This window comes from Vanessa tameamea, chromosome 14 (assembly GCF_037043105.1).
Source record: "Vanessa tameamea isolate UH-Manoa-2023 chromosome 14, ilVanTame1 primary haplotype, whole genome shotgun sequence".
NCBI classification, from domain to species: domain Eukaryota; kingdom Metazoa; phylum Arthropoda; class Insecta; order Lepidoptera; family Nymphalidae; genus Vanessa; species Vanessa tameamea.
Window position 1 is genome coordinate 8,210,465 of NC_087322.1, and position 13,499 is coordinate 8,223,963.

The 13,499-nt window shown below is 30.3% G+C and overlaps 2 protein-coding genes across 2 annotated transcripts in view; one reads left to right on the top strand and one right to left on the bottom strand.

Moving 5' to 3' along the window:
• Positions 1-13,499, top strand: part of LOC113398560 (protein unc-13 homolog B) — a 307,486-nt gene that overhangs the window by 92,343 nt on the left and 201,644 nt on the right. The gene's annotated exons all lie outside the window — the stretch shown is intronic.
• Positions 910-3,990, bottom strand: LOC113398561 (uncharacterized). The gene is made up of 5 exons (XM_026637351.2): positions 3,744-3,990; positions 3,269-3,460; positions 2,308-2,452; positions 1,467-1,600; positions 910-1,269 (listed from the first exon to the last, which is right to left on the bottom strand). The coding sequence occupies exons 1-5, from the start codon at positions 3,798-3,800 to the stop codon at positions 1,054-1,056; spliced, it is 744 nt and encodes a 247-aa protein (XP_026493136.1). The 5' UTR covers positions 3,801-3,990; the 3' UTR covers positions 910-1,053.

Sequence of the window (13,499 nt, forward strand, 5' to 3'; positions counted from 1 at the left end):
TGTAAAAATATTATCTTTTGATATTTCACATTTAATTTCAAATCTAAACTAGAAAAAACATTAGTTAATTCCCTATAATAGTCTGGAATGGAAAGAAGCGAATTCGATTACTGCTTGGGAAATACTTGGTTTGGCTAATAAATTGACCTTTGCCGATCTCAGGCAGTAACAAGAAATGTCATTAAAATGATAACAATATGGGTTAATTGCATTTGTTAATAATACAAACATTACTACAAATGTATACATGGCATACAAATATTTAAAGGGAAGGTAAGGGTGGAAATAGAGGTCAATAATAAAGTTATCATATCAGTGGGTCATTACTAAAGTAATAATGCGTGATGTCGTCAAATCGCTCCACACGATATTCATTGAGTACGACGCCATATTGTATTTCTGGAATTAAAAGCCAATATTTATGTATTTTTTTATAACGTACTTAATTGGTTTATTCATTTCGCGTTAGGTATTGAGTGATTGTGTTATTTTTAATTCCACCTGCAATTCGACGTCGACATATAAAAATTTTACAGCAAAAAACGTTTTGTATGCGATATTATAAATATTGTGCACGAATTTTATTGAATTTGCATCGGCAAAATTCAGGATTCATTGGCTTCAATTGAATATATTATGAAGAAAGAATCTGCATTAACTGACGTGAATTATTTCATAAATGTTCAGGTTCCATTTTTATTTAAATATCTCAATGTAAATCGAATGGATTTTAATTGTCTTTGGCAATCAAGAGTTACAAAATTGTTTATTATGTAATTCTAAAATGTGGTTCCGAATTTGGTACGAATTAAAACAAATCGTATAAAAGTATCAGTTTAATAAAAAATAATGTTACTTAATTACAAAAAAAAAACTATTATATTTACTATTATATTAGTTATTCCGTATTTCTTCTTTCATTCAAACGTTATTAAAGTTTTAAAATTTATAGTTCACATTTTATATTCATTCAATTATGCCTACACGGAGATTACTTAAGGTGATCTTTTAAGTTAAGTACTATGAAGATGTTTTAAGCAAGAAAATAACTTTTCATGCATATTTCTTCATGAACTTCAGTAAATACTTAAGTTTCGGCATCTCAATGTTGTGGATGCATCTATTGAAGTCTCCAATGACTTTGACGGAATGAGTCATCATTCGCGATATAATGTCCTTGAGGCAAACACTTAAATCGGACACTTCTTTGAAGCCATGTATTGCGATTTCTGCCATCACGACGGGAAATGGTGATGTTTCATATAGAAACTGAAATATTTTTTTAGGAGTATAATTCATTTATAATAAAATAATTATTAATATTATTATATATATTATAATAACCCTTTAATTTAACTATAATAAAGCCATTCGAAATTGAATAAATGTACTATATATTTTTGTATAATAACATAATATTTCTTATCATAATGTTCACTACAAATAATTATCTAGATATTACTTACCACTGTCCTTTCAAGGTCTTGACTTTCATGAGAACAGTTTCCGCCGACTTGCTGCTGTTTCTGACATTCGAATAATTTCGATGCCGAATATTTCTTCAGATTTTCCAACGTTTCAAAATGTACTTGTAACTTTTCTGTAATATTAATGAACTTAATTAGTTAAAGTGAAGGTTCTGAGGTAATATCGGAATTCATTTAAATTTATTCTGAGTAATGCTTCGTTTAAATGTAAAATATTTCGAAAATGAAGTTATAGTTTTAAGCTCGATAATAATATGAGTTATGTAGGAATATACCAATCCAACTCTAGGGTAGGAAAGAATATTAAATAGTAGAATCTATATTCTTTAAATGGTGGTCTTATTTTATTATAGAACGTTTATTGTGACACTAGAAATGAACTACGAGTGGAAAATGCACTACAAATACACTATGAGTGAAAATAGTTTCACACTGTCACACATTATTATTGTACAAACATAGTATTGTTTCCAACACATCCTGTGCTATCTCAGGCGGAAAGACATGTACGAAGTAAACAAGGAAGACACCGCCAAAATAAAACTATGAAAACTAGGTTGAGCATTATATCTGTCAACCTGAGACCGTCCTGTAACTATGAGAGGAAACATGTCAGAAATAATTTATTTTCTAATATATATGACATAAATTGTATTTTAGTAATTAGAACCTTTTTGACTCCGTTAGTATTGTGAATTTAATTTTATCTCAAGTAATATTTTAAATTATAAACCCCTCAAGGAAGAGATAGAGTTCCGATTTACTGTACTTGGAAACAGTTTGTAGTTAGATTGTTAGGAAACAATAATATTTATCGCACCTGGCAGCCGCTGTACTCGTTGATAGCCCAAAGCTAGACATAAGGTTACGTTCTCATCAGCAAGCTGCAAATTCTCCCCGAGCAGTTTAACAATGCTCTCTTTGCAGTAAGTGCCGTTGCGGGGTTTGCGATCGTGAATTATTACCTGAAACGTACGTAAATCAGGTGGAGATTGCACAACTGCAACAAATTCTAAGCGGCTTTTTGCTGTTGGTGGTAAATTGGTGCCACTTTAAATTAGCTTACCGAACATATTGCACTGCAAAAAATATACAATATATAGTCTAATTTTAGAAAGTTATAGCTCGTAAATGTGAAAAATGTCGAATCTTAATTCGCTGTACCACTTTAAAATTTACAAGGGCTAATTTACAATGTTTCCAGCCTTCTAAAATGTGTTTTGTGCGTCGACTTTCATATCTAAGAGCTCTTAGAATGTTGTAGCAGTGTAGTTGCCGACAGCTTGCTCGTGTATATAAGTCCTTAGGCGAAGAGGCAGACTGCCGGTTAATGGACCGTTCCTATTTCACATTTCTCTCTTTTCTTTCACGAATAGACCTCAATTTTTTGTTTTACAGTTGTTTCGTTTGTTTAATTAACCTAATATTTTTTAAAGCGAAAATTGAGTCGAAGGCGTTTCGATACTTAAAAGTAAACATTCGTTTATTCGATTGTATATATAGCTAGAGAAGATCAATAGTCGAAAATCAACAAAAAATTTGACGCTAAAATTAAATTAAAAAAAAGAAAAAGAATAATATCCTGGTAGTAAGGCTTCGTTTAGATAACAGTAGAGTAATTATACTAGTTCAGTAGTAAAGGAGGTTATATTTAGTAGTAAGGCATTTAAAAGCCGTTATTTATTTTTAACTAAGGGATATAACATTGTCGATACGATAGATAGCGCATTGACGGTGTAAATAGCGTCATATATAATAAATTCAATAAATAAAATACTTACCTGGAAATACATAGATATCTGTTCCAAGTAGATAGTCATATAGTTTATTGCTTTGTCTGCTTCATTTTTCATGAGTAACTTAATCTGTGATACTAGGGTGTCCATGTCCTCGCGAGATTTTTGAGTTCGAACCTGGATGTCCGCTATCAGCGTTCTATAGCCATTTATGAGGTTATCCTGGAAATCAGCCGTCTGAAATTTTTTCAGTGAAATTATTAAAGTGTAGCCCACATTGTTGCACAGAAAAAATGTTTGTACAATTAATTCTCGCCGTCTTTATATGCCATTGTAATCGATGGAACTTGTAACAATGTGTGTTTTCAAAACAGATAAACATAATAGCCTTTATTATATGATGGAAAAACAATCGAAAATTAAATTAAATCATGATTTAAAGAAAATAATAGCTGACTAACAATTAGTTAAACTTATAATTTAAGTTTCAGTTTTAGTTTGTAGGTTACAATCTACTTACCTGTATCGTGATGACGATAAATGCAGCAGAGAGTAAAAAAATAATAAAACGATTCATCGTTCGTTTTCAACAATTCGCATGTCAACTGCACACACAGAACATGCTAATTATTTCTACACGTTAATTATTTCCGAATAATACCCAGACTTATGAAAGACTTCAAAGTTTAGTATTGTCAATAACTTCTAAGTCTTTATATCAAAAATATAATAAATGAAATGCCGTTGTTTTGTAGTATCAAATTGCTGATCGCTTAATGACTGCACATTTCTGTTCCGTCTTGTTTTGCTTCCAGTCTCCGATCGAGCGATTGATTGTTATCATTAGGGCTTGACATGCTGGCGTATTTAAAAACGGAATTATACACGTTATTGAATAAAAAAATATATAATTTGCAATACTGATAAATCCGTTGCTCAAGTTTTTTTAGAGTTAAGTTATTTTGCGCGGCTTGCAGGAGAGTGAACTGACAAAATCGCCACGTAGGGAAAAAAAATTATGCATCTTTCAGGCGATCTTTCCCTCTCTTTCTCTTTCTCTTTGTCTCTTTCTATTACATACAGTTTTGCATAATATTAATTAAACATATTTATTGTTATTATTTTAATTCACACGGGATCTTAATATCAATTTGGAATTGTTTGTCGTTTATTATTAATTTATTTTGAAAATGTATCTTTCGTATGAACAAGACTTTACAGTAGAAATTCTATGACGATTATATATACTTTTCATGGCACTAGTTTACATTCGGTTATATTGTTATCGTGTAGTTCATTGCTCATGAATGCCCATTCTCTAATGTTTTCACGTATTGTTAATGTAATGATTAATATTATAAATATGCTTACAAATATATGATGTCATTTGTTTCATAAAATAATAAACAATTACTATTGCTTATTTAGCTTAAATTAAAAAAATAACAAATTATTTACTATTTGCATACACATATTTTTACAATTATAAGACTTGGATTATTTCTTATTACACAAACATATCTTAAAATTCAGATTCTATCATCATTTTAATCTTACAGACGATTCCATTCTAAAAACAAATTCCGATAAATACCGACAAATAACAGTACTCTGTATTGTTGTGTTCCGGTTAGAAGGGTGAGTGAGCCAGTGTAATCACAGGCACAAGGGACATAACATCTTAGTTCCCAAGGTTGGTGGCGCATAGATGATGTAATGAATGGTTAATATTTCTTACAGCGCCTTTGTCTATGTGCGGTGGTGACCACTTACCATCAGGTGGCCCATTTGCATGTCCGCCCACAAATGGCATAAAAAAAAAATCAAATCAAAATATACTTTATTCAAGTAGGCTCTTATAAGCACTTTTGAGTCTTCATTTAACAAACTATTTAAAGTAAAGCTACCACTGGTTCGGAATGTAGATTCTACCGAGAAGAACCGGCAAGAAACTCAGTAGTTACTCTTTTTCAACATCTAAAAATACAGTCACGTTAGTTAAATACAATTATATATGTATGTTAAATAATCCAAATGTAAGCAATTACATTTGGATAGACGCTTGTATATATATGTAATATATACGGATGAAAATGTGTCTTGTATTTGTGGAGAATACCACATGATAGAATAATACAATGCTGTTTTTGTGTAAAGAAAACATCGTTGCAAAGCAACACATTATTTGGTACACATTCTGTACATTTTGCAGTCGAATTTTACGTAAACGAAAATCTATTATTATTCATGCATTTAAATCAAAATGAATCAGCGCCATCTATTGTGTACATATGGAAACATTAGAACAGCGGAACCACAGATCGGGTTGATCTTTGGGCGGAATTGAATTGTATTGTAGTTTAGTTACGAAAGAGACAGATGTCGCGGTAGTGTTCAAAAAGTAAGTTAAATACATTTGAAGTTAAAACGTTTTATAAAACGATGATCAAACGAAAACGACTTTTATAAGTTCGTTTAATAGCAAAGACGTAATGTTATCAATAAGTATTTAAGGAAGAGAATTTAAATATGTTATAAGTTTTAATTATGAAACCGATGAAACCCATAGATTAAAAATGTATGTGTTATTCGTCGAAATATCCATTGAAGTGTAAAAGTGAACGCAATTTTTCAAATTCTTTGTCTGATTCGTACGCTTCGGCAACAAATACCTTCGCACTTGAGCGCTTGTTATTGCATTTTGCTTTGTACAGTTCCTAACAAAGCTTTGACTAAGAAAAAGAGGTTCTATGCAAGATTTTATTATTATAAACTTTTAATATGAGTAAATATTTATGGTTATATACTAGACTATGAATACTGCAGTTACGTGAACAAAAAGTAAAGTGAAGTTTATTTATTTTGTAGTTTAATTTTATTGTCATTTTATTTTTTAAATTTTTCCTCCATCTGTATATAGGGTATATAATATGTAGATTAGGTATGTAGAGGAGTTCTTAGCTTTTAATCAATACAAGTTTTCGTATCTCACTTATATTTTAATTTCATTTACTTTACGGTAATCCTTTACTGTGTATATCCTTTACTTGATAACATTGTGTTATTTACATTACATTATATTATATAATAATAATATTTGTATAACTAATGGGTCTCACATGCCCTTAGGTTGTATAGCTGTCTATTTGCATATCTTAATTCGCCCAGTCCATCTTAAGATTCCATTGATAATAATAATTACTAAAATATTTTTGTTCATAATTCATTCGCTTTGGTTTCGGATGAGATTAAACAGATATATTATTTCCAGTTTTTTTTAAATATTTTAATATGGACAACATTTTAAATTGGCCGTAAATTTTCTTTGATTTCATAATAAAGGTCATCATCATGTTGACGTACTTTACTTAAGAGCTTTATATAACTTATCTTGAACTTTGGTAGCCGACTGTACAACAGTTTGTCCGACAGTCCCCTGGTACTAATTGGACGATTGGTACGCAGCGCGCATGCTATTGTCGAGGTATGTATGCACCTGCGAACAGCAAATATTCCATTTGAATGCATCAAATTAAACACACGCCGTGTGCTTATTCAATTTTTGAGGGATTTGCGGTCAGATATCGAATTGAGAGTTCTTTAACCATTAAAAAAAAGATTTATGGCATTGTACATTTTGGGGTTTTTTGTGTATGATATTGTCTATGGTTATGTTGCGAAGATGATGTAGTTTTCATTGATATTATTAAATTATCTTAGTCGGAATGTATAGAAAACAAAGACGAATGGAAAGATATCAAGCGCGGAAGTGGAACCATTCCGAGGTACGAACACGTATAACTGTCAATTACGTAACTCCAAGATGCCGCTTTCCGGGATTCAAACCTGGGATTATGATTTGCAATGAGATCATATCTTCTGTTTACTATAGATTACATAAACTTGTATTAATATAAAATATTGTTTTTTTTTATGATATCGGTAGGCGGGTGAGCAAATGGGCCACCTGATGGTAAGTGGTCACCACCGCCCATAGACAATGGCGTTGTAAGAAATATTAATCATTCCTTACATCAACCAATGTGCCACCAACGTTGGGAATCAAGATGTTACGTCCCTTGTGCCTGTAGTTACACTGGCTCACTCACCCTTCAAACCGGAACACAACAATACTGAGTACTGCTGTTTGGCGGTAGTATATCTGATGAGTGGGTGGTACCTACCCAGGCGGGCTTGCACAAAGCCCTACCACCAAGTAAAATATTGTGTTAATGTAAGGATACAACATAAGAAAATAATATTTAATAATAATTACTGTTTTTTTAAACATATGACATTAGAGGATATTAAATACTATAACCGTACTAAAAGTCAATGTAGGAAACGGTATATTAGTCAAAACTTAATAAACGATGTTAAAGTGAATAAACACAAAACGCTCACTCCATAAGACTGTAATGGAGTTACCGTGTATGATATTTTAAGCAAAGTTAGTTTAATTTATTAAGAGATATGCGCCGCATAAATATTAATAGAGAAGCTAGAGGGATGAAATTTCAACGGTTGCAAATCGGAAGTCGTATTACTGAATATAACATTGCAAACTGTACGATGAAAAACCGATCTTTTTAATAATTATACGTAATAAATTAGAAATAATATAAAGATATATTTTTTTTATTTACGTCATCTCTGGCTTCGTACTCTTTGGCCTACTTTTATAATGCTCATTTATCAACTTCTAGACATCGAATCAACATAAAATTAAACGAATTTTCCCATTAGTGACACAGAGTGCGTAAGTCAATGAATACGTTTCAATTTTATTAAAAAATGATTAATGGTGCCTTTTTTTAAATGTTCAATCTTTATTTTCTTTTTGTTAATTAGCTCCACACCTTTTCAACAGGCAAAGAGCCCTTATTTTACATATTTTTTCTTATTGATTTTATGTAACAAGGTTATATATTATTACTGTTTAATATCATGTCCCTACTTGTACCGAGGCTGATTCAAACATACATACATAAATACATAACTTGGATTATTTGCCTCTAAAATAAACAAATACATTTTGGTACACTAATTATGTGATTGTTTTCAGTAAGGGATCACGTTGACGTTGCGCAACCGACCACCTAGCGTCCGACTTATCTATTTCCAACTTTTCTCTCAAAAAGAATTCTAACAATCTTAAGACATTTTCCAGAAACTTTTTCTTTTTACGTTTCGTCTTCTTATACTAAATGTGAAACTTCTTTATCGTATTGAAAATTTCAATTTGTTGCCTCGGTGTTTAACTTTTATTGTTCTAAATTATATAAAAATGAAATAACTTAATCAGGAAATTGAAAGAGGTGAGCTCGAGAGTTTTATTATTGTCTTTTCAATCTTTTGTTGGGACAGTTATTGATTCTGATAGCTAGTTACTTTACTAACATTTATAGTTCATATCGAGAGCGAAGATTTCAAGTTATTGATTTTCGAGTTGGTTTTATGCATCTGCTAACACTGATTTCTATATTTACCGAATCGTTATTGTAAATCAATAATCGATAGTTCCTGAGTCACGAGTGATCTTTTAAAATCAAATACATATGTACTCTTTCGAAACTATTAGAAACTTTTTATAGGAACGGTTGTAAATTATGTGTAGTTTTTACTATTCGTTAGTAAATACGTTTCGTTATTGCTTAAATATTCTAATTTGCTTTTATATTCCTCAGTACGGTATTTTTTCTTTGTTATCTTAATTTCAATTATTATTTAGTTTTTTAAATTTAATTTTATATTTTATATAGGTTAGTTTGGCTTATATAGTTTCCTATCAAAAATATTTTTGAAGGTCAATGTTGTTTACACCTTTAAAGACGTATCATTTTGTATGTTACCCAACAGATATTAATTTTATGTGCTTAGTGATATGTTGATGGTGTAACTTTTCCAATAAATAAAAATAAATAAAAATAAATAAATTATAGTCTATAAGGATTTTATAAAAAAATCTTCAACAGTTATTCTCTGGTATAAAATTCAGTTCATATAAAATAAACTTCATTTATTACCAATTTAATACTATTCGTTTTGTCATAGCATCTGTTGTCATCATTTAATACTTTAATTTCGGTTCAATGTAACTATTATATTGCTCTATTATCACAGACTGCATATTTTGAAACCGACAGTCAAAAAGCCTCAAATGAATAATTGGTTTATGCATGAGTTACAGTCAAAACGTTTCGACTAATAATTCACAGAATTTTATTATAAATTATATATTTCCTAGTGGTCGTTCATTTATCGAAATTCGAGCGTAATTCATTTTTGATAAAAAATAGATTTTAAAAATTAGAATAAAGAATAAAATATGTTATTTATATAAAATAAAAAACATAGACAAACTGAAAAAAATGTTGTATTTGTAAAACATCATGATATATTTATTTATATAAGTTTTATTTATAACTAGTATTGTAATTTTAATGATCTAAAATTATATATTAAAAAGTGTATTTTAAATGTATTGCGTGTATGAGGGTCGAAATTTGGCGTGGTTAATTTTTATATGGAGTTGAGTAGGAATCTAAATATACATATATATTATTTATTTTTATCATTAAAATTACAATACAATAGTTGTTGTTTGTAACAACAAATCAAATCGAGCGTTGGTTTTGCGACGGACTGCGCCTTAGATGCGATGTTAAATCTATTATGGTTTGATCGGTCTCAGCAGTGAACTAACAGCGAATTAGCATTCGTAAACAGTGCAAGCCGTTGGCCAGATGCACCATCTTTTATTTCATTATACTTAATCATGCTTTTATTGTTACATTACAGACGAGATAATACATTAAATCTTCGAACAGAAAACTTGCTAGAAAGTTAAACGTAAATTATCGTAGGAAGTGAGCGTATGTAGCAATTCGTAAGCCCAAGGGTTAAATAAGTAAAGTTTGTTTTACCTATGAAGTTGTATAATCAATCACTGTTTAAATTAAAGTTGACTAGATTTAAGGTTTAATTACAATGACTTGTTTAGAGCATATAAAATGAGCAAAACATACATACATAGTTTGCATAATGTTAAATATAAATTTATTATTCTATGTTATCATATGTATTAAATCCTAAAAGGTTGTAAAAAACATATCTTATTATACAGTTTTTATCATGGAGCAATTGCCCGGACTTCGTACGTGTAAAGTTAATTAGGTACGGCATGGTACCGTATGGTATGGTTCTAAATATTTTTAAGACCATACTGAATTACATTAATTTTAGGTAACTTTTATTACTAATTAGTCAATATGTTATTTTAGAGCACCTCTTAACGGCATGAACCTTTCGTAAAAAAATAATTAAATAATGGTGAAAACAAGGTCAAAATCTTGTGTAGCTTAGACGAAGTCAACTAACAAGCAGAACGTGCAAAGAAATTTTATTTTATATTATTTAAATTAAGCCAGAAACATTTTCAAACTTCCATTTAAATATAATACTGAATAAAACAGTAATTTAATCAAATCATCGCATTAAATATCTGAGAATTCATTGATAGCTCTTATCAACGAATTCGCTGTAGATATACCGGGTTCATTAATTTACTGTAGTAAAAAGTTTGGAAATAACAAAGTAATAATTGTATCTTTTTGTATGTTAACGTTTTATGTTCACATTTTTATAGTTAATATATTCTTCTACATATTGATAAGATTCTTCTGTTATATTTATCCTTGATAAGAAGACAAAATACTTCGCAAAACAGAGTTATTTTGTAAAAACTTGAAATTCACCGTATAACACGATTCTGATATTCCTACAAGTGATATGCGGAATTGACTGTAATATTTATAATGGCAGGTTATTCTCATTAAAATAACATATAATGTAAGTTGGTTTTCACTAATTATGATACAAAATCAAAATATACTTTACTCATGTAGGCTTTTACAAGCAAATGTGAATCGTTTTACAACTTAAATTTAATGTTAAGGTTCCCATTGGTTCTAATTGTAGTCTTTTATCCAATAAGTGCATGACATACAATCTTCACATACAAATAAGTTTATGTATGTGAGTTTTTACAGAATTTTATTGATGTTGATATTTTTTCTTTTTGATATTTTTATCTCATGTCTACATAAGCATAATGTACGTTCCTCATGTATAATTAAACTATGTAACGACTTCGTTATCCCAATCTCAAGTTTGTGTTCACATTTGATCGTTAACAGGTTTCCCATAACGACCATTAAAAGTTTTACGCTTTGATTAGGATCTAATGTTATCCAACTTTATTTTTGTACATGGGAATTATACTCTAATTAATGTAATTATTTTTTATTCGTGCAATTGAGTAAAATTTCGAAAATATTATCAACAAAAACTATCACAGCGCGATTTTTAAGGCATTTTCTGCCTCGCACAACTACTGTGAAACAAGCTTTCAAGAAAAGAGCCTACACATTTCTTAAATGCCGACAATGCACCTGCAAGCCCCTGTGTTGTAGATGTCTATGGGCGGTCACTTCCATCAGGTGAGCCTCATTCTCGTTTTCCACCTATATTTAAAAAAAACCATAGATCATAAATTCGCCAACTATGGTTCCATATTATGTAGTACAAAACTTACACGCCGAACAATACAAGGCAAAATAAGATGAATTGTAATCAATTAAAACAGAACGATTCATATCTAAGAAACACACTTTTTTTAATTTTTAATATGAGGACATGATAAACTACCTGTTACATTTAGAGACAAACTCAAATATTGTGTCATTTGATACATTTTTTTTTATATGAATAATTAAAAAAGCCAATCAATTTTATGTACCAAGATTATTTCCATATATATTTATGTTAGAAAACTTTATGTAATAAATCTTGCTAATTATATTACTCGTGGTCGAATTTCAGATTCACGACTAAAATGTACTGAATTATAAGATAAATTACATTTAGTATGCAGCTAAAGTATCGTTTTATCTAGCTCGTGCGACTGCGGTGCAAATTGTAATGCCAGCTTTAATATACCTACAAAGGCGAGAGCACTGCAGCTAATATATCTTTGCATGCAATCTATAATACTACCTGACTTAAGCGAATTATATAACACGTAGAATTAAAGCTCCACAGAGCTAGGATACCTGTGAAAATACGTATCTATCCAAAGTGGTACTATCATAACAAAATTGTTTACAATAAACATTGTTATAATAAATACATGTATATTAGACACACAAACCTATTCTTATACTCACACAATGAAACACGCGAGCAATAAACGTGCAACTGGTGAACTTATCTGAAGAAGTAAATAGGTAAATTAGGATGTTATTATTTTATAACACATGAATTCGAACATTTAAATTAAAAAATAATTGTGTTCTATTAGTAATAATCATTAGCAGCCTGTAAATTTCCCACTGCTCGGCTAAGGCCTCCTCTCCCTTTGAGAAGAAGGTTTGGAGCATATTCCACCACGCTCCAATGCGGGTTGGTGGAATACAAATGTGGCAGAATTTCGTTGAAATTAGAAACATGCAGGTTTCCTCACGATGTTTTCCTTCACTGCCGAGCACGAGATGAATTATAAACACAAATTAAGCGCATGAAATTCAGTGGTGCTTGCCTGTGTTTGAACCCGAAATCATTGGTTAAGATGCACGCGCTTTAACCACTGGGCCATCTCGGCTCGAGTGATAATCACACAATCACAATCAATGCAATTAAACGGATAACAATACAATGAAAAGGGCATGCGGTATATTATAAGATTATATGATCGTAAGTTGTAATTTTACTTTTATTTGGTTGCAGTAAATTATAGTTAGTACTTTATATAGAAATTCATATTCTCTTTGAACGTCTTATTTAATTTTGTATCAAAGATGATTCGCACTCACCGAAAGTAAAATGGTACATCTTTTACAGAGCATTTCTTATGTAATCTCGTTTGAAATTCCCATTTGGAAATATCTCTGCAATTTCATTATTAAATAAAATTTCACTGTTCACGGCGCCATAATTGATTTAATATAGATAGTATCATTCCTTCTTGAATATTGCTTTATCTTGCCTTTATTAGTTTCTAGTGGTTTCAATGTGCCACTGTGAAATTTCTGACCACTTCTAGTTCAGAAATAATTCACACCCGTTTAGAAACCCGATTCCGGAAACTTCATTCTATGCGGTAAATTTGACACTTTTCGGTCGGATATTGAGCGCACGTATTCGTTACTTAAATTATATAAATAATTTTATGTATAAATATAGTACTTTTTTGTAATGTCTAATTGAAAAATCTATG